At 40.7% G+C, this 23202-nt stretch overlaps 1 protein-coding gene across 1 annotated transcript; it reads right to left on the minus strand.

Annotated features, from left to right (window-relative positions):
* Positions 1-391: 391 nt before the first annotated feature.
* On the minus strand, positions 392-21476 carry LOC115726400. Its single transcript, XM_048285917.1, has 5 exons — positions 21466-21476; positions 16872-16877; positions 3310-3624; positions 2909-3030; positions 392-845 (listed from the first exon to the last, which is right to left on the minus strand). Exons 3-5 carry the CDS (start codon positions 3578-3580, stop codon positions 678-680), a joined length of 561 nt encoding a protein of 186 aa, XP_048141874.1. The 5' UTR covers positions 3581-3624; positions 16872-16877; positions 21466-21476; the 3' UTR covers positions 392-677.
* Between the last annotated feature and the right edge of the window lie 1726 nt (positions 21477-23202).

A 23202-nucleotide genomic window follows, 5' to 3' on the forward strand; every position in this document is an offset into this window, starting at 1 on the left:
GCAACAGTATAGCTGCAGATGGAGAGTACCCAAGAAGAGAGAATTTTGGCAACCACATTGAAATGTCAAACATTCATTCAGAGTCAGATAACCGAAGCCATAAAGAAGCTTGTTAGAGATGATCCTGTAGGAGGGAAGTGAATATGATCTCTGCAGTACTCATCTATCAGAAACTTAGACAACAAAGAATATAAGAACGATTGAAATCATTAGCTGATTGATTAGGTGTTGCTAAAACAGATTAAACGGTTTCCATGAAGATCCACCAGACACGTTTAAGATCAGGTTTAGAAGCACGCTTTTCTACAATCCAATCATCCTCCGCACATATGAGCACCTAGCTCACCAAATTGACATCAGCTTCTACTGTATCATCTGCATGTGAACTGCATCATATCTCATCAACTGAGACTCCAACAAAATAATGAAGATTGCTCCAGCATCAACTATCCAACCGTCATACACATGCGCTAAGAGTTGGTTTTGCCACATAAGCTACTTGGCATGAGGTACTCAAAACATGATGAGAATAAATCAAAATTTAGTAGTCTACATAACTCACCTGACCAAGAGGAAAACCTAAAGAGGTGCTCCCGCAATGACAGTTTTAACTATGACACACCAAAGAGGGGAAAAAATTTAGCAGCAGTCATTATCTGCTTGACAGACCAAGCAAGCTAAGTATCAGACATGGACTTCTTCTCTTCTTCAAGTTGCTGCAGCTCAGCTAACCTCTGTGCCCATGCTCTGTCCCTTGCCACTGCAGCCATCTTTCTCTCTACCCGTGCATTGACTTTCTTTCTATTAGCCTCTTGCATTTGAGCTTTTCTTTTCTTCCGTTCGGCCTGTGCACAACTCCATACAGGTCATTTAGGATAAACACAATCATAAACATCAAGCAAGTGGAGAAAATGCACATTCAGAACAGCAAAGTTACAAGTGAAAAGTATCCCAAGAGAAACATTAATTTTCTGGGACATTTTCCCTAAGTGATGCAAACGATGCTAAATCCATCTTTCTATTAGGCAATGGACAAGGGGGGCAGGTGAACTTGTTATCCAGATCTATTAGTCTTGGTAGAAAGGTAGAAAATCCCAACTCAAGTTGCTTCCAATTCGTCCAGTCAACTGAATAATTTTGCTATAGCTTGGACCTCAGGGGAATAGAGTTCGATTATTCAACAATGCAATGATACACACTACTCAATGTAACTCTTTCCTAAAAAATCTACAGTGGTTGGATTAGATAAACCTCTTCCAATCGTGTCTGTACATTCATTGATGTAGGACCATTGTAAAGGTACATATCATCCTAGCAAGAAAAGAACTGCTTACTATTCAGATACTATGAAGTACTTGAAGCTTATTAGATGAATAATACAACCACAACCACAGACTTCTCCAAGGTTCTCTTGTCTGTTTAAGATTCAGATTCCAGAAGCATAATTACGATGTCACAAGGATTAAAAGAGAGAAACATATACATGATTGCATATGCGGTGGCTAAGTGCATGGGCAAGCACAGCAGAGCCACTTTTGAGCAACTCAATAGTTGATTAAATTGTGTACTGCTATTGAGAGTGTTAAACTTTTCATTTCTAAATGCATTCAGATCATGCAGAGAATTTGCTCGTAAATGCAAAATTTGTTTTCTGCAAAGTCTTGCAACTGCCCCAATGACTGCTTCCCTTCCCTTCCCTTCCTTTCTTAATTGGATTATGTCGAATAAGCATATATAAATCAAGGCAGTTAAGTTTTCACGGCATTGGAGAAGGAATATAAAAGCCAAGGTTTATTGGATCACAAATATGACGTTTCTCTGATTTTGACTTTTGCAATGTGATCCAAGGCTCCAGTGATTTCTTAAGAATTGCTTCTTCCTTACTCTACCTTAAGGTCAAGGACAGAATCCATCACCTCCTCTCTTCAAAGAGGGGAAATCCACTGACACACTTGCCAAATATATTTCTTGGGTTCCAAAACCCATACAATGAGCTCCACTAACTAAATTACGGATGTTCATTTGAAGGAGGTTCTCCGATACTGGAGGTTGATGGTTAGATGATTTTATACCTCCTTTCTGTTTGTTATTATTGTGGAAGTACCACAACTTCTCAATTAGACAGGAAATGAAGAGTCAATACAATTTTTATGTAGACAGATTAAGCTTTACACACAGAGACAATGGTTTGGTATTAGGGTACCCAGGGATTTTATGCTCTTAAGAGAATCTTTCAGGAAAAAACACCTGATTTGACCTAAAGGTTGGAACTGTGTCCCGTTTAAAGAGCACATGGTGGACTATATTACTCATAAATCTCTCTATTGCCAGGGTGGAGAATTCCCCTCATAAGTGATGGCAAGATCTAATACGATGCACATCAGAGCTTTAGGTCAGTCGATATACATACAAACTGCATGATGGATAAAACCACTGAAATATCAGACGACACTAGCATGAATACTACAGATTGAACAACAGCAAATTTCACGGGTAATCAAACGAAAACTCAACATCCAACCAGAACTCAAAACCCATAAAAATTAGTATGCCATCCAGCAAATTTATGATGTGAAGGGTCTTGAATGTCATTTAGTTTCAAAAGTCATTAATGATGTGAAGGGCCATCTAAGGATTTAGATTCAAACAGACATGATGCTTTACAAGGAATGAGGGATCACCAACAGAACCATCAATCACAACCAAGCAAAACGTGCTAACCATCTAGAAAAGCATATAAGCATCAGCCACTAGCATACACAAAAGAGAAAAGCCGTATCTCGGAGATTTCAGGAAACACAATAGAAGGAATCCCAGTGGACAGTGTTGGATCATCAATCATACAACAAGAAAGTTAAATACCCAGGGAAGTTCAAGTAGCAGCCATAAAATTTGAACGAGCACACACCACTATAAAAGCATGGCGCTGCTTGATGCGCTTTTTTTCGTTCCTTCTCTTGATGCTTCCTTCGTTGGGCCTATTTGGAAGTATGGGTTCACCTGGAACATACTGAACCCATGCATATGGACCTACAACACCGGAAACATCAAATGCGTGTTCATAAACTCCACCTTGAAACTACAAGGCACACTAGCTAGTGGCTTCTAACTCCACTTCAACTCCACCCAATGCAATCACACACATTTTGACGAAATTGACAGGCAAACCAACATTTTCAATCCAACATAAATGCAACCGCATTAGCTTCAAATGTATCCAAAGCAGAACCAGTCTTCTTCAATCAATTGCGGAGCATAGAAAACAAACACCATTGAATAGGGGAGAAAGAAAGAGAGTAGTAGACAAACCCGGGGGTCTCAAGGTGGCCCTTTTGCGACGGGGCTTGTCAACAGGCCTTCTCTTGGGATATCGCGGATCGGTCAAGCTGTGCAAGTGAGAAAACGCTTGATTCCATGGAGTCAGCAGCTGCTTTGGCAGCGAGCTACCGCCATACAGGAGCTGGGGAACGGGCTCGAGAGGTGCAATTCGCAACGGGTTCGTTGCAGAAGAGACGAAAGTGTGGCATTGTAGGGTTCTGGAGAGTGGTTGAATGATGTTTCTCAGGGTTCCAAACCTCATTTCGCTCACTACGCTGAGGAATCAGGTTTCTTCTTCACCTGCGGCTGGATACGCAGAAGGAAAAAAGAAAAAATCCCTACTTACCATCATGAACAGGAAAAAGAAATGAGCAAACACCTCAAAAAAATAAAGAACCCAACTCAACATCCACCTTTACAAAGCCAATCCCATCAAGACACAATTAGATAAAAAAAAGAAGAAGAAGAGAATAAATCCCACTTCGTCGAAACTGAAATGCATCATGATTTGAATCCAATGTAGATAATAGACCTCGAAATCAACCCACAAAAGGAACCAAATGAACAAGAAGTAAACCTGAACTGACTAACAGTAACAGATGTTTAGATTGAAAGACCGTAACGGGGCTTACGAGAGGCAGAGTAAGACGAAGCCGGCCGAATGTGGAAAGGTAAGCGGTGGATTCCAGCTGCAGATCGCACGAAAACATAGAACAAAACACACAATAGACTTGGCAATGAAGCCGGTCGAAGCGACGGCTGGTGATCCAACGAGAGGCGGCGGCTTCTGAACGTCCCACTGACAGAAATCGGAGCTTGCAGAGGAATCTTAAGTGAGATTGCCTCTCTTCAAGTTTCTCGGCCACGATACAGGGCCGAACGGAGCTTCTCAGGAACGACGAACGATAGACGACGTCCGATGGTTCTTCGGCCAACAAAAGACGACGGAGAGAAGGCGGGCGACGTTCGACGGCCGGAGAAGAAAGATCTGGAAGCTTCTGGAACCCAGCTTCTCTTCTCGCAGTTTTTTCTAGCTCGAGGAGAGAAGAGGAGGGAGAAAGGGCGAAGGGACAGAGGAAGGCTCGTGGGCTGAGCTAATCGCTGGATATTGGGCCGAGAGAAGTGAATTAATGTGAATATTTTGAGTAATGGGCTTGGTTTTGGGGCCCAATTGAGTTGGTCAATTTAGACCAAAATCGATGGGCTTTGACTAACCAGTCCGATGAACAGAATGGGCTGGACCCAGTCATTGAAACACAACGGAATCGGGTCGAGGTCTTTTCTGTGGTGGTTATTTTTATTGTCCATTTATTTATTTATCTATATTCACGAAAAGGCGTGTTCGATTTGTTGGCAATCAATATAGGCCGATCAGTCTCTGTAATGTGGCCTATGGCCTATAGGATTATCTAAAAAATTTTGGCGAATAGAGTTAAACGTGGTTGCCTATTCTCATCGTAGAGGAGCAAAGTGCTTTTGTCGGGGATAGACAAATACAAGACAATATCATTATTGTCCAAGTAGTCTTACATCAAATGAGAGTGAGAAAGAAGAAAAAAAGGTTTCACGCTATTTTGAAATTGGATGAGGAAAGCATATTATAGAGTGGAGTGGGATTTTCTGGAAGCTTGTCTCCTAAAGATGTGTTTTTGCACTATGTGGGTGGAAAGGGTTGACTTGTGTAACTTTTGCTTCTCTCAGTGTGAAATTTAATGGTGAGCCTTTGCCTTATTTTAAGCCGTCTAGAGGACTTTGTCAAGGAGACCCTTTGTCTCCATATTTATTCATTCTCATGGCGAACACGCTCTTAATGCTAGTAAGGAAGGTGGTTAATGATGGAACAATCAAAGGTATAAAGCTAAATAGGTCTTGTCCAACTTTACCCCGCCTACTCTTTGCGGATGATTCCATTTTCTTTCTAGAGGGAAATTTGACAGAATGTCAGAATTTGACTTAGATTCTGAATTAGTATTGCATGGCTTCGGGCCAGGAAATAAATCTAAACAAGTCAGGGCTTTTCATGGGGAAAAACTGCCCACAATAGCTTCAAAACAATCTGGCAGGTTTTTTACAAGTTCCATTCATAGAAAAAACAGGGAAATACTTGGGAATACCATCTGATTGGGGGGACTCGAAGAAACAAATGTTCTCTTGGATCAACGCAAGAGTTAACACAAAGTTGTAAGGGTGGAAGGAAAGTTTGATAACAAAGCAATGTTAGGAAAGCAAGCGTGGAGGCTTACTCAGAACCAGAATGCTCTGTGGAGCAAGATTCTGAAAGGTATCTACTTTCCAAATGGGAATTTTTTACAGGCTGCAAAGGGTTCTAGGCCTTCATGGGGATAGCAAAGAATTTTGTATGGGAGGGAGAGCATAGTAGGGTCAGTGCGATGGTCAATTGGTAATAGGGAGATGGTTAATATTCGAGAAGACCTCTAGCTACAAAGGGGAGTGATAGTGGGGTCGGCAAACAGAAATGAACCTCTGAAGGTGTCAAATTTGATGTTTAGAGGGGAAGCAAAATGGAATGGATATAAAATCAAAGATTTGTTCAATGAAGGAATATCAGAGGAAATTCTAGCCATCCCAATCAACCCTCACCTCAAGAAAGATAAGCTAGTGTGGACAGTTAAACAAAATGGACCCTTTACTGTTAAGAGTGCCTACAACAAAATGAGAGAGGAGACTTAGAAAGCAGATACAGAGCAGGCTTCCTCCTTCTTCCAGCCTTCAAGAAAGCTTTGGAACAGAATCTGGAAAGCCAAGATCCCCCTAAAGGTGCGTGTGTTTATTTGGCAGATATGTCAAAATGCTCCTCCAACTAAAGAAAAACTACTTAAACGAAAAATCATACCTCACCCTTACTGCTATTTGTGTAACTCTCAAGCGGACACCATGGAGCATTTGTTTTTAGCTTGTCCTTGGACTGAACGTATTTGGCAAGATTAGAGGCTCTTACTTATTCACCGTCCTCCAAACAGCCCAAGAATGGATGCGTGGCTCCAAGACCTGATCGAGAACCCTGTTACTTCTCCCTTCTTTGATAGAACAACTGTCCTGCTTTGGTGCATATGGAAGACAAGGAATAATTTAGTTTTCAGAGGGAAAAAGCTAGATCCGGAAACCCTCATATGCGAAGCAGAGGCGCTTATGCGAAGTTATAGGAAATCGACCGGCAAAGATCAAAGCTTTATAGAAATCAGACAAGATCCCCATAAAAAATGGACTCCACCTATGAAGTCTGACCTGAAACTGAATATTGATGCCTCTGTAGGTGGTGCCGACGGTGATGGAGCCATCATAGGTGTTCTCTGTGACTCCAATGGGACCCTGGTGAACGGATTCGTGCAAAAAATTCGATCTTGCTCCCTAGGTCAGCCGGAAGCAAGAGCCCTGCTAGAAGCCTTAAAGTTCATCAAGCGAAGATGTCGGGAGTCAGAGAACGCAGAGAGGAACAAGATAATAGTTCGCATCGACAATCGTACTTTGGCTTTGGAAGTCAATGGGGGAAGAAGATATGGGTTGGGAAATTGAAACCTTGGTCATGGAAGCCAAACTTATGCTGGCCCAAGACAAGAACATCTCGGTAGCCCATTGCTGTCACACAACGAATTTCGTAGCTGATTGGCTGGCTAAGCCTCATCGTCTAAATAGTGTTCCTGTATTTTGGGTCTCTAGACCACCTCCACCCTTTTGGGATCTTCTATGTTTAGACGCTCCTCCTGTGGGCTATGCTTGTAAGGACCCTTAACTTTTCGTATGGAAGTTTCTTTCGGACCCAAAAAAAAAAAAAAAACAAGCCTTAGGGAAGTCTAGTGAACAAATTGAATAAGAAAGTTCCTTAAGAGACTTTTATTCTTTGGACTGTAATTGCCCTTTCCAAAATAGGGAATTCATTCAATTACTTTTTAAGCACTTTTCTTTTTTTTTTTTATTGTGATCGTAAATGGTTTACAATGGACTAATCATTTTCAATTAACCAAATACGTAAAAATCCAGAAAATCAATTTGCGAAAAATATTTTCACGGAACAAACACACTCATATATTCCAAATAAGCTACATTACAATGAAAATCAATGTTGAGAGAGAGAGAGAGAGAGAGAGAGAGAGAGAGAGAGAGAGAGAGAGAGAGAGCGACGAACAATAGTTTTGATTTTAGAAGTACAAGAACTATTTGATAAAGAAAAAATAGAGATAACGATTTTGAATTTCAGTTATAAAAACAATGGTCGGTTGTGACATGATATGTGATATCCCAAAATTTCTCACACTAGAAATAATTAGAAAATGAAAGGATATTTCTTGACTTGTTCCTTACGATACCTAGAAACTTCTAGAAGAAGCTATCTCGTAAATTCTCAAGAAAGCCATCCGGTAACTTCTCAAGAAAATTATTCCGAAGCTTCTCGAGGAAGTTGTTACTTAACTTATTTAAGAAGTTTTCCCAGAAATTTTGTATTAGAAAACATGACACGGTAATATTTCTTGAATTAATATATAAGTCAATGCTAAGTCAATTAAGAACATATAAATCAACTGCAAATTAATTTGTTAATGGATAAGATCAATATCGCTTTTCAAGCAATTAATGCTAGGATAATATCAATGCCGCTTTCAAGTAATTAATGAGGATAAGATCAATATCACTTTTCAGTAATTAATGATAAGATGAAATCAATATTGTTTTCAAAGCTTAGAGATAAGGTTCATTAATGAGTTGACTTAAAAAGTCTTTCTAGAAGGTTCTATTGACTTAAAAAGTTTTCTTTAATAACATGAATGAAAATATTAAAAACAAATGACAAGAAATATAGAATGAGCAAGATAATTGATTAATCGACGAAGGACGGACAAAGAACGGCGACGACCCGAGAATGAGGTGCCCCCCATCGCGACCGGCACGGACGACGCTCAACCGGTCCACCCCTGGCTAGCTCATGGTCGGAACGAGGCGCACCCATTGGCCCGCGTGGTGCGGGCGAGCTAGGCCCAAACCGCTACCACCATCGCTTGGTCCTAATGCTGTAATTCTCCTTGTTCTCTTGTTCGACATCAATGAGTGAAAATATCATTTTCGTTAAGTCAATATAAAGTTAAGAGATAAATGACAAATACAAATGTCATTTTCAAGCACATAGTAAGGATAAGAACAAAATTACTTTCATAGCTTAAGATAAGATAAGATTAAAGTCGCTTTCATTAACAAAATCAAGAAAACATAAATGAGTTCACACTAGCAAAGTCAAGAAACTATAAATGAGTTCACACTATAGGATTAACAAAGTCAATAAACTATAAATGAGTTCACACTATATGATTAACAAAGTCAAGAAATTATAAATGAGTTCACACTATAAGATTAACAAAATTAAGAAAACATAAATGGGTTCACACTAATAGGATTGACAAAGTCAAGAAAACAAAAATAAGTTCACACTAATAGGATTGATAAAGTAAAAATGATATAAATGCGTTCACCTGTGAAGTAACTTGTGAAAGAAGCTAGAAAACTACTATAAAATAGGGATGCAATTTTGTTATTTCCGATATCCACCGGCTCCTTTACTCTCTCACACCAATCTTTCTCTTACGCCAATCCCTCTCTCTCATTCTCTCTCATGTTCTTACTCTCTCTCTCACTGAACCTGGTGACACACACACCCATCACATCACTACACACACACACACGCTTTCTTCTCTCTCTCTCTCTCCACCGCTTCAGGTTATCGTTGTTAGGAAGTTTCTCGCGTTCTACGCCACTTTAGCGATGCACCATACGACACCGTCTTCTCGCCTTGTTGTCTTGCATGTCATAAGATAAAATACTTTTATTTGGGTAACATGTAAATGAGATTACTATATATAATATAGTAACCTACGTTTGTTACTTAAACAAAGTATCACATTAGATTGACATGAATAGTGTGCATTTTGTGTGTGGTACTATTGTTATTACATTAAGCCTCAACAATATTTTCTTACATTAAAATGATTTGATTCATGCGCCCGCAAGAATATGTTTGAACATATCATCCGAGGAACGACCGAGGAACAACGTATGGCCCGGATAAACAATTATTATGGGCCGAATGGGCAATTGTTCCCTTAAAGTCTCAAGGGTTCGTTTTGTGGGTGTTTTGAGCCATCGTTCCCAAGAAGGTAATTATGCAAGATGTTTTACTATTAGGTAATATTGAACTCATAAGTGAGCGTTCCCGGGATACGACTTACTAACTATGGCCTAGATTGGCAAATGTTTATGGCCTAGATTAGCAAATGTTTATGGCTCGGATAGGCACAAATTGATGAGTTAGGAGTGGCCGTTTGATGTGAATTGAATGAATTAATGTATTCATGGCATTTGAACAAAAGTTATATGGTGAGCTCCATGCATTTGATGATTTGCAACCGAAGAATTCATGCTCATTTTTACAGTACATTACAGGATGGCTTTGTTGAGTATCAAATTGACATTCCTATTTTAGGCCTAGTAATTTCATTTACTAGGTTGTTCCCTCATCCTTTTATTTTCGGGAAATTAAGATGGATCCGTCTCGTACCTTGCTGTTTGGATTGCCAACTTACATGGAATATTCCTAACATGAAGTCGTGAATGTAGAAACTAGCGTTGAAAAGTAGGTGGAAGAATACTCATGGGTCTCTCTGTGCAATTTCGATGGACCATCGGGTTTCCAAGGCAAAGTGACGCCTTAGGAGAGTACTTGAGTTAGGATGAGGAAGAAGTTCTAATAGTCTAGAGAGAGTAAGGAGATGCCAAGTATAAGTAGTTAGGGTGACCTTCCTAAATTTTGATTGTACATTTTTAAGGGAAGGTAATGAACGTTGTCATTTTGGGGAGAACTAATTAGCTTTGGGTTCGAGTGGCATTTCACAATATACATACTATACTAGGAAAGCGGTACAAATAATTCCCGATATCGACATCTAGATAAGATATACTTGATGCATATATAAAATCTAAGTAGATTTGTAAATATCTTGAAAGTTGTTATGCTTGTTAAATTAGGTTAGCTATTAACGTTTCCTCAAATAAAAAATAAATGTTGGAAGAAATTAATAAATAAATTAAATAGAGGTAGAATAACGGATTATAGTTCCTAGGTCGTTACATGATCGCTTCTTTATAATATAGATTCATATTTATTTGATTTTTGTATATAAGTACAATAGTCTCCGACATCACATTTTATTTTGTTACAACAAATATGCTCTTCCAATCACCGTTCAAGTGCATACCCCAAAAATTGTATCATTGAGACCTGTTAAATATAGATAAGTTCATGGATAATTTTGAGGCATGGTTATAACTGGTTAAGAAATACGAAACAAGCAAGATGATAGATTGAATGCTTATATGAAAATAAGAAACTTCATTAATTTAGGATTCTTGAATATGCTGTACATGCAAACAAATTTAATTGACCAATCACAGAACGAGTTGTGTCGATTTCATTGGTGTCGAGACCTTATAAATTGCAGCTAATCCCACTCAATCATGAGCGAGTGCGAGATTAATACGAGACAATCCCACATATATTATGACTATGGACAAAACTCAAAGAAGAAGTCTGCTCCAAAAAATCACCCTCGTAGTTTTAATATTCCTGGCCGAGTCGAAGATCCTAGCATAGCGACTTCTCGTGCTCTTGAGAAATCTCAAGACGAACTTGGGGCAAACCTGCGTGACCTATCAAAGCAGAACTTAGATTTCGAGAAGAAGATAAGAGCTGAAAGAAAGCGTGGGGTTGAACTCCGGCGACAGATAGAGAAATGCCCGATCAAAGGCTGGTGGGAGGTACCGATAGAGCAGCTCTCCTTGGAGGACCCGAAACTTCATAAGAGAAGGTTAGAAGAATTAAGCAAGATGCTTGTTGAATCCATTGGAGACCGGGCAACCGATTCTCATGGCAACAATTTCGACTAGCCTCCTAGGACCGATTTTTGAGAAAGTTCAATGTCTTCGAAATAGGGTGATTTGATATTGTAATAAGTGAGCTCTTGCAACTTATAATCTTGAAATAAGGTGTGTTGTTAGATTATACATTCTTCTTACCTATCCACTTTTGAGCAACTTGATTGATACCATACGAGTATATGGAAATGTATAAATTTGGTAAGTCAAATGACTCAAACATGGTAGGTTCTGTAGCCTAGATACTCATCATTTTATTGATTGGAAATGACTTGGGTACTATATAACTTTTGGAAGTAGTATGATTAATTATTTGCCTCTACATAAAAATGCCTTGTTAAGGATGTCGAGTTACTATGTTAGCTACCTCCAATTAAAGTAATTTGAATGTGCATGTTTATGCATTATTCACATGCGTATTAAACGTCTAGTGTTCCACAAGATGATTGAGGAAGTATTTGTGCTTCACAGAGAGTGCTTCTTGTAGTTTTATTGAAAAAGATAAGTGTGACATTCTGAATTCTTGCCATTTCGAGACTAATGAATGAAAAGTTATCTAACGATGTATTTCGATCTTATCTCACTCGGACTTAATCAGTCTCGAGTTAACCGACCATGATTGAGATCTCGAAATTGGACAATGGACAATGAAGTATGCCAACATTTGACACGAATTGGACGTAACCTCATCAGGGGTAATTTCTATTGGAAATGCGAAAAATTTGCACTGTCGGTGCGAAATTACCATTTTGCCCCTGGGAGGTATAATTTGGCATTAAGGAAGGATGAAGGGCAATTTGGTCATTTACAATTTCAGCATGTGGTGGCCGAAATTATGGGGGTATTATGGTCATTTTGCATGAATAATTATGGAGAAATGCCAAATGTTATCTTATGAGCAACTCTTTTTGCACCAATTATTTGTGTCTTGCATCGATTATTGGTGTCTTCAAGCCTTTGACCATTTGACCATTGATCAATGATGCAAAAAAGCCTCTCTCTTTCTTCTCTTTATTTTTCACCGGCCATGTTCTCTCTCTACCTTCCATTTTTCATTTTTCCCTCAAACCCTTTCTTCCTCTCTCGCCAGCTCACCGTTCTGCCCCGACTCCTTCACTGTTCCGGTCATAACTTCTTCGTTTGACATCCGATTGAGGTGAGTCCACCGCCATTAGAAAGCTTATCGTCTTATATTTCTAAATACATATTATAATTTCCATTTGGCCCAATAGTTTTTCCTGTAGAACTGTTTATTTGAGCGAAGGTCGGGCAGGTCAGGTTGGAAATCCGATTTGAGGGAGAGCTCAATTTTACTGGCTTAAAGAGTTCATTTTGCTTCAAATTTTCGGTGACATACTATTAAGATTTATTATAAGGGTTTGATAAGCTGAAGATGGCAATTTGTTGGAATTAAAATAGGTTTGAGAGGCTGATTTAGGTTGGTTTTTATGAAGCAGATTTTGCCCCTTTGCCGATCACGTGAAAACAGATGGAAGAGGCTCTTTGAGGTGTTGTTTTACTATCAAATTTTAGTGAGACCTCTATAATCATAGATTGAGAGGTTAGCAAGAAGATTATGGGATAATTTGAAGTTTAGAGGAAGTTTAATTGCTGATTTAAGTTAGTTGTTGTAAGAATAGTTTCCGGTTAGTTGTTGCCCTGTTCGGGTTGACCCTGTTGGAGGCTATTTAAGGTGTTAATTGGCTTTGAAATTCTTGGTAAGACACCTTAGGGTATAGTATAATGTGTTATTGTGGAGTACACGAATTGGATTAGAGTTTAGAAGTGGTTTCTTGGCTGATTTGTGCAATTGAACTCAAACCGTATCTTGCTATGTTTTTGGACAAAATTGAAGTTGGACCTTGAGGCTTCATTTGATGGATTGAGCTAGTCCAATTTGCTTTGTAAGTGACCCTGAACCCTTTATTAGGAAGTTAGGGTAATAATGGAGGAATTTGGCCTTCAATTGATTGATTTTACAGAGTGAAATGTACTTGTAATGAGCAAGGTCCAATGTGGTTTATGGTTGCTAAACAATGTATGTTACCTTAGAGTGAAATTGTGTTTTCATGGCCATATGATATTTGATTGCCATAATGTGTGAACTATTTGTCATGCAATGAAAGTGTTTGGCCATGGTATTTCTCATATTAATAGCATCGTTGATTGCTTGAGTTTGATATACTCGATCATGAAGTCCGTGGAAAGATAAGAACGGCTTGTGAGCCCTTGATAATGAGAGACATAATAGGAATTGGCTAGTGGATGGAAACGAGATATGTGAAACCCCGGGATTTGGCCATGTAGGGACGAGTTTACCCTAGGACTTGTGCTATGCGAGGAGAAGCTATACCCTGAATCTTGGTCATACGGGGTAAGTTTGATGCGTGTCGACATGGGCCATTGAGATGGCATTGGCAACTTGATGCATTGAAACGCGAGTCCCATAAATTGTTATAGCTCGAGGCGTAATTTTACGCCGACTAAGCCGTGGAATTGAGATTGAATGGTGAGCTCGAGGCGTATTTACGTGAGCCAATTCACCGAGTTGAGAAATTATGGTAAAATGAGAATTAAACTATGATATATGAAATTGATTTCATACAAGTACGTAAAGCTTGGTCATCTGATGAGTTATGCCTTGAAACCGTGATTGTTATGCCATGCATGTTGACATGCGTTGCTGTTTCATGCTACGTGCTTTGTTTTGTTGTTTACTATAAAAATAAAATAAATAATAATGTCTCTGGAGATACTAGCTGTGTCACGACGCCAACCCTACGAGCTCGCCAACATCCCACCTGGCCACATTACTATATAGTTCTCCCTGATCTAAAGGCCAATGAAATTCGAACTCAACATGAATGATAAGCACATGCGGAAGCAGAAACCAAACTCTGTACAAAAACAAACAACAATACGATAACTTGGGACGGTAAAAGGAAAACTTATATACATATCCATATATCCTTTACAAAAGTCAAACCTAAGGCTTTAGAGGCCTTTGTATAAGCCTATGACCACATACAACAAAAATGGTCAAGTGGTCGAAGCCTAACCGCTATCCTAAGAGGATACTTCCAAAAAGTCGAGGGGCGACTATCCCGAGCCCCATCTTCACTATCTTCGGATGACGTACCTAAAGCTTCCTCGTTGTCGGTCACAGAAGGCATTTCCACATCATACGGTTCTACTACCTCTACATCCTCCTCGGGGCTCCAAACTTTTCGAGTCCGACTTCGGATCTTCGGGGCTGATGTCTAGGCTGGTCACCACGCCGTCGGGAGGGGCAGCCTCGGTGGGGTCCCATTCCCCAACTCCATCATAGGGAATGTCAAAACCCTTCAGCGGTCCTACTAACATATCCTCATACCTATATGTCCATACCAGGTACGTATGGGATTTCCAAAAATTCTCTCATACATCTACCCGGATGGTAGTAGTATGCCGATAGTAAACCTTATCTTCCCCTATCGGATACTCAGTGACTATTGTCTCCATGTCCGGGGGTATCCCAAACCTCTATGGTGGATCGTTCGAGGTCGAGGTGGAGGTTACGAAAAAGAGCAACCCATGACGGGGTGAGAATAAATCTCGGTAAGAAAGTCTCTAATCCTAGGTTAGGGCGCTAGTGCCTCCGGACACATCCTAGGTGAGCGGTTCATAACAAATTCTCACTCGGCTAGTGGATCACACAAAATAAATTCCAGAAATAAACGTCATTCTTTCTTCCAACTTGCTACACCTGTAATAATGCCACGTTTCTCAGAAGCCCACGTTTAAAGTATCAGGCTACAATATATATGGACAGACCTGCATAATAACGCCTCAGGCCATTATATAGTCCGGACTCGCGTAATAACGCCTCGGGTCGATAAAACCTACGTAATAACGCCTTAGGTTAGTATCCCGCGTTTAACGCTTCAAGATAAAATAACAAACGGAATCCCACGTAATAACTCCTCAAGGTAAAATGTGGTCTTATCTATACAAACCCCGCGTAATAACGCTTCAGGGTATGACTTTCACACTCACGCTCGATTTTCCCTCATAAAGACCATATACCAATAATTTTCCCTTAAAAGCTTGACCGACACCACACGATCACAAAAAAACCTCCCGATTGATCAATCTTAACCACACGGCCTTGCTAAACTTTCCGATTAGCGGATTGAGACCATACGATCTCACTAATTTTCTCTAATAAAAGATCGGGACCACGCAATCTTTCTAATTTTTCCTATCCACTCAATCGAGACCACTCGATCTAATTATGCTGAAGTAATATTCGATCGGGACCACGCAATTCGGTCACGTTGAACAATTAATTAATCGGGACCACCCAATTAAATCACACTAAAGTTATCGGCCAATCGGAACCACACGATTAATTTAAACTAACGCAACAATTAATATGTACCACATGATCGAATTATGCTAACGTAGCAATTAATACGTACCACACGATTAAATTATGCTAATGTAACAATTTATCGTGACCGTACGATCGCATCATCATAAAGTAGCATTTAATCTAAACCACACGATTAATGTATCATAAAGCAACAATTAATCATAACCATCCGATTTAATCAAAATAAAGCAACAAATGATCATGGCCATACGATCAATCATCATAACACAAGATCCGATCTAGGCCACAAGATTAATCAACATAAAGCAACTTTCAATCATAGCCACCTGATTCCAATCATGGAGAATTCATCAATCAAGCAACATGATCTCTCTCTCTCTCTCTCTCTCTCGCCTCTCAATTTTTTGTCAAGCACCATGCAAGAACCAATCCACCAAATTTTTCACCAAAACTACTCAAATCTATAATCCATTAGCATCTAGCTACCTAACCAAGGATTAGAAACTTGCTCACCTAAAAAATCTAGCAAATTCTACGGTTGAAAAGTTGAGAAAATTGTGATCTAAGCGGCGGCTCCAGCAGTGCTCTCTCGGCCGATGCTCGGTCCCACGGTGTCCGACGGCTTCGGGTGGCTCACGGCGGCTTCAGGTGTCCGGGGGTGGTTGGCGGTTCACGGTGAGGCTAGTGGCGGTTCGGTGATGTTCCGGCGGTAGCGGTGGCAGTGGTGAGGATGTTCGACCAAGCAAAGGGGAAGAGAGAGAGAGAGAGTGAATGAAGTGAGAGAAAATAAAGCTAATAATGAAGAAGATGATGAACAACATTATTAGAATAGGTTAGGATATTTTTGGATAGATATTTAGGGTTGAATAATTGGTCTTGCAAAGAGGAGAGAGAAACTTATGAGGCCCACCAATAATTCATCTCATTTGCTCTTGAAATGCAAAAAGGGTATTTTGATAATTTGCTTCACCATTGACTTGGTCAAATTTTTGGCCATGGGGGTTAAATGATATAAATGCCCTTTGACCGAAATAGCTTGATGGGTATTTTCCAAGTGTAAATGGGTCCTTTCCCATTTTCAGTCATAATTTCATTTTCCTGAACACTTTGGTGGGAATCGCGAAGTAATCGTACTCCGGATGAAGCAATGTCCAAAATATAATTATTGGAACCCTTGAGGTCCGACGTCTAATTTCGAAGTCCGATCTCGATTAATTAAAATTTCAGCGTATCTCGAACTAACAGGCGACTTTTAGGAGTTACGCTTATCGACCCGTTATTAGCATCACGTTTAAGAATTACTCGAACCATGACGACTTTGGTTGTCATGTAATTATGAGAGTCAATCACTAGTCCCGATGGACACGATCGTTAGAAATTGATTTAGGGGCGTTCGGAACCCATACAAGGTCAAACGAAATCACCCGTGATGCAAGTATAGGGTATCACCCAAATCGTTCCTTAACCATTCTAGGATCGGCCTATAATGGTCCAAAATATTCCCTCGACAATTTACATGGTCAAAGAGTTAGTCCAAGATTAAGTTCTTAGGTCTATGTACTTGATTTTCCTAGCTAGTTGTTCTCATTTGGTTAGTCTTCTTAAGAGGAATTAATTTCGAGTGAGATTTAACTGAAATACATCAATGAGACATTTCATTCATTCAAAGCTTCGAAAGTGAGTCGGAATACAAGATGTCACAATTCTTTCCCTCTTACAAAAATTTTATCCTCGAAATTTACAATAAACTCAACTACTCAAATAAATGTGGATCTTGGCGCCTCATCGCTTCTTCACTTTCCCAAGTTGCCCCTTCCATTCCATGGTGCTCCTATATCACTTTCACCGGTGGAATTGTCTTGTTCCTCAGAATTTGTTCTTTTCGATCTTCTATTCGCATTGGCCTCTCTATATAAGATATTCTTTCATCCACATCCACAACTTCATGATCCATCACATGGGTTGGGTCCGGCTCGTACTTCCTCAACATGGATACGTAGAAGACGTTATGAACTTAGGACAAGTTCGGTGATAAGGCAAGTCGATAAGCTAAAGTCCCAATCCGTTCCAAGATCTCAAATGGGCCTACGTACCTTGGACTCAATTTTCCTTTCTTTCCAAATTGAGATAAACCTTGCATTGGCGACACCTTTAGGAAAACATAATCTCCCACCTGGAATTCCAAAGGTCTTCGTCGTCTATTTGCATAACTCTTTTGACGACTCTAGGCAGTCCTAAGTCTTTCTCCGATCACTTTCACTGCCTCAACAGATTGTTGAACCAACTCTGGACCCGTTATACTTCTCTCCAACTTCATCCCAACATACTGGAGTTCCGCAAGCTCTTCCATACAACGCTTCAAACGATGCCATTCCGATACTCTCTTGGAAGCTGTTATTGTAGGCAAACTCAACCAAATATAACTGTTCCTCCCAACCCCCTTTAAATTCTATCACGCATGCCCACAACATGTCCTCAAGTGTCTGAATCGTCCACTCCGACTGTCATTCTGTCTGGGGATGATAGACGGTGCTATCTTGCACTTTAGTCCCCATAGCATTTTGAAAACTTTTCCAAATAGTTGCGGTAAACTTAGGGTCTCTATCCGAAGTGATTGTAACTGGAACCCCATGAAGTCGAACTATTCGGCGCATATACAACTCAGCGCATTTACCCATTGCGAAGTCCTTTCGGACCGCTAGAAAATGTGCAGACTTCATCAATCTATCGACTGCCACCCAAATCGAATTATGTCCTTTCCGGCTCCTCGGTAATCCCATAACGAAATCCATAACAACGTGCTCCCATTTCCATTCGGGAATCTCTAATGGTTGAAGTAGTCCACTAGGCTTACAATGCCGTGCCTTCACCTGTTGGCACGTTAAGCACTTAGCCACATGCTTAGCCACGTTCACTTTCATCCCATTCCACTAGTAATGCCGTCGCATGATTCGATACATCTTGGTGCTACCTAGATGCACACCGTAGCTACTACAATGAGCTTTTGATAGAATCTTCTCCTTAAGCTCCTCATCGTTAGGAACACACAAAAGTCCACGGAACTTCAAGATTCCGTCCTCGGCCACTTGGAATTCAGCCTTCCTCTTGGTTGCATCCATCTCTAGAATTTTCTGAATGTCGGGATCCACTGATCGCAATGCATTAATCTTTATCCGGATCTCTGGTTCAATTCTCAAAGTTGCCAACAAACTTGAGAGGTGACAAACTTCAAATTTAAACTCTGAATCCCTCAATTCTTCAAGTAAAATCTACTCTTTTACCATCAAATGAGCGATGCCTGATTTCCGACTAAGAGCATCCGCTACTTTAATAGCTTTCCCGGGGTGGTATAAAATATCACGGTCATAGTCCTTCAACAATTTCATCCAACAACGCTGTTTCATGTTCAATTCCTTTTGGGAGAATAAATACTTGAAACTCTGATTATCCGTATAAATCTAAAACCTTTCTCCCCACAGATAATGCCTTCAAATTTTCAGCGCAAAACAATCGCCACGAGCTCCAAATCATGCGTTGGGTAGTCGGTTCATGAGGCCTTAGCTGTCACAATGCATATGCAACAATTCCGCCATGCTGCATCGGGACGCATTCTAATCCCTTTAGCGAAGCATCGCTATATATCTCAAATCCCCCAGGACCCGATGGTATCGTCAAAACGAGTGTTGTCGTCAACTTGTGCTTAAGTTCTTGGAAACTCCTTTCGCACTTATCTGTCCATTCAAAATGAGTTTCCTTCTTCGTTAACAGCGTCAATGGAATAGCTATCGAAGAGAACTTTTCTACAAATTGTCCGTAATATCCCGCTAGGCCTAGAAAACTCCGAACCTCCGTGACCGATATCGGTCCTTGCCAATTCACAACAGTTTCAATCTTTGCTGGGTCTATTGAGATTCTATTCCCGGAGACGATATGTCCAAGAAATGCTACCCGATCGAGCCAAAATTCACACTTGCTAAACTTAGCATAGAGAGAGTGTTCTCTTAAGGTCCGTAGAATGATACTTAAATGGTGTTCATGTTCCTCCGGGCTCTTTGAATACACCAATATATCATCGATAAACACTATGACAAACCGATCTAGAAATTCTCTAAACATCTGATGCATCATATCCATAAAGGCAGCTGGGGCGTTCATCAATCCAAAAGGCATGACCGTAAACTCATAATGCCCATATCGGGTACGGAAAGTGGTCTTTGGTATGTCATCCTTCTTAATCCTTAGCTGATGATGGCCCATCCTTAAATCGAACTTGGAGAACACCGATGCTCCTTACAGTTGATCGAACAAGTCGTCTATCCTTGACAATGGATACTTGTTCTTGATGGTTACTTGATTCAATCGCCGATAGTCAATGCATAACCGCAATGACCCATCCTTCTTCCCCACAAACAGCATTGGAGCTCTCCACGGTGATGCACTAGGGCGGATAAATCCTTCATCTAGCCATTCTTGCATTTGAACCTTCAACTCCTTCAACTCTAAGTGGGACATTCTATAGGGCGCCTTGGAGATCGGTTCTGTCCAAGGGGCTAACTCGATTACGAACTCCACTTCCCTTTCATGTGGTAAACCCGGTAGCTCTTGAGGAAAGACATCGGGATAGTCGCACACCACGGCTATATCCTCTAGCCTCGGTCCTTCAATCGATGAATCGACTATTGCAGCTAGATACCCTTGGCATTCTTCATTTAACAACTTAGTCACTTCTAGTGACGAGATTAAGGGAATCGAGATTCCTCCTCGACTTCTCACAAATTCATATCTAGGATGACCAATCGGATTAAATTGGATCACCTTGCTGCCACGATCAAAGACAGCCCTTTGTTTTCCCATCCAATCCATCCTAATTATAATGTCATAATCTTGCATAGTCAAAGCCGTTAAGTTTTTCGGTTCTTCTCTACCACCAATGACTATCTTACATCCCGAACACCTTAATGAAACTAGTACTTTATCCTTTAAGGGTGTAGTTACATGTAGCATTACTTCTAGCGGTTTCGACTCAATACCAGCAAATTTTTATAAATTACTCGGATACAAAAGAATGCAACGCTCTAGGATTTAATAAAGCATAAGCAGCATGATCACATAAGGAGACCGTGCCTGTGATCATGCGAGGAGCATTCTCTGCCTCATTGCGCGCCACCGCATAGACTCTCCCCTGAAGTGGCAATGCGTTCTGATTATGCAGTAGAGCGGCTTCGACTTGAGGTCTTGCCCGGGGTTGTTGGGGTTGAAATCGAGGTCCCGTGGCTTGCTCCGGACAATTTCTTATTTGGTGATCAAACTTGCCACATTTGAAGTACGTTCTAGTCCTGTTCGGGCAAGGCCCATTTTCGTGCCTTCTTCCACAAAGTCGACAGGTTCGATTAGACTAATATGCTGGTTTCTCATTATTTCTTCTAACTGGAGGGACGAAGTGCCGATTTCCCATCATAGGCCTTTTGCCAAACTGGCGATTGTCCCTAGCTGGCATAAACCGCGATCCAGAAGCGGTAGCCCTGTCTTTCATATCTCGTTCCACCATCCGGCCCCTTTCATATAGTTCATCGTAATCCCTTAAATTCAACAATATCAACTAGCTGCGAAGCTCCGGTTTCAATCCATCCCGGAACCTTCTCGCTCTGTCCAAAGAATTTTTCACCATCCTTGGTGCATACTTTTAACGGTCTCGGAAATTCTGCTTCATAGCGATCGGTGGTTATCGGGTTCGACCGGAACTGCTAAAATTCCAGCATCTTCTGCTCTTGAGCGGTTTCAGAGAAATATTTCCTCGTTGAAGACTTCGGCGAAGACGGTCCGATTTGGAACCGTACCCTTAGGGAAAACTCTTCCCTTGATGGCCTTCCACCAATCACTTGCTGTATCGTGAAGTTGATACCTTGCCGGGGTCACTTTCTCCTCTTTCGTACACTCCAAAACGTCAAATGCTTTCTCCAAGTCCTCTAGCCAACGAGGACCAACCACTGGATCACCTTTCCCATTAACCCTAGCTGGTTTTAACTTCAAAAACTGTTCCACTAACCGGTGCATCTGTTTATTCCCATTATCATTCCCTTGATTCACATTTACTCCATGAGCAGTAGCGGTAGTCTCAACGGCCCGGGCAATAGCGGCAGCTCGTTTTCGAGTCTACCTATCCATCAAGTTTCCAATTTCCTCTAAAGCCTTAAGGACTCCATCCACTCTTGGATCCTCCCTAACCGATGTTCTTAAACTAGATGCTCCTCTAGAACCTCCCTTGGAACCTCTACATCGGTTGTTCATTTTTGCTAACTTTCACAACACACGAGTCATTGTAATTCCACCAAGGAATTAGAGATTTAAGCCATCTACTCGAGTCTCGCAGTTCCACACTCCCTAATACAACAATGAACATAACGCCAACAACTATTCAACTAGAAAGCTCTAAGCACGACTTAACAAAATAACATTAAACACTCAGCACGAAGTCAATCAATTATGCCAATTACGGGCGCACAGTCGAATGCCATGCATAACGCGCCTAACCCTAGTAAATACCTAGGTCTCTCTATCTAACCATCCCAAAGTCATCGCTCCTTATCACTCCATATCTAATCCAAACTTGGATCGAGCTGACCTTGCTCTGATACCAATTGTTGATGGCTAGTGATTGCACCTAGAGGGAGGTGAATAGGTGATAGAGTGAGATTTTAAGAATTTATTGCAGAATTTAGATCACACAGTGTAAAACAGAGATCTCGGATGATGAAGCTAGAGTATATCACAACGAACAAGTAATTCAATTAATATAGGATATGTAATGGGATCGATGCGCGTTGTTAGGTGTGCGTTTAGCTATCACAAAATATTTAGAGTGATCAAAGTAAGAGATAAGAAAAACTGCACGGAGGGATTATAGTGGTTCGGCTTTGGTTAAGCTTACGTCCACTTCTTCGGCTGACACCCAATCGGCCGGATTCCACTAGTAAGCTACTCGGAGGTTACGGATTAGTGATCTCCTTGATACGCAGGAATTCACACCTAACGCTCAACACTCGTGTGTACACCTCCTCACAATTACAATGGATGGATCAAGAAGTGTGTTTGAAATGGAGAACACTCTGTCTAAGAATTATGAACACTTTTCCCTCTTTTTGCCGATCTCTGTTCCCTTCGTCTTTGAGGTGTATTTTATACTCTTCCACTTCCAATCTAGCCGTTGCAAGGCATCCGGAAGAGATCTCTCCAAATCTACTCTTTTGGACGAGATGTTTGCCAAAAGAAGATCTCTTAGCCGTTGGGGATCGCCAAAGGAAAGTCTTCCCCGCTTGGATCAAATTGCCCATACAATTATGATCCTGGGTTTCCATAGATGATTTCGTCCATTTGGAAAGTCTTTGTTTGTCTTCTTGGTTCCGCATCCTTAATTGATTTCTATCACTGAAAATCTTCAAGAATGATCCAGCTCGATGGCGTCCATTGATATGCGTCAATTAAGGTCAATTTGTATTCCTCTTGTAGTTCTGATTACTATTCGTGAAGTGCTTCTCTCGGAGCTTGAGCATCATTCCAACGTCCGAGCTATCCCA

The sequence above is a fragment of the Rhodamnia argentea genome, chromosome 1 (assembly GCF_020921035.1).
Source record: "Rhodamnia argentea isolate NSW1041297 chromosome 1, ASM2092103v1, whole genome shotgun sequence".
Taxonomy (NCBI): Eukaryota; Viridiplantae; Streptophyta; class Magnoliopsida; order Myrtales; family Myrtaceae; genus Rhodamnia; species Rhodamnia argentea.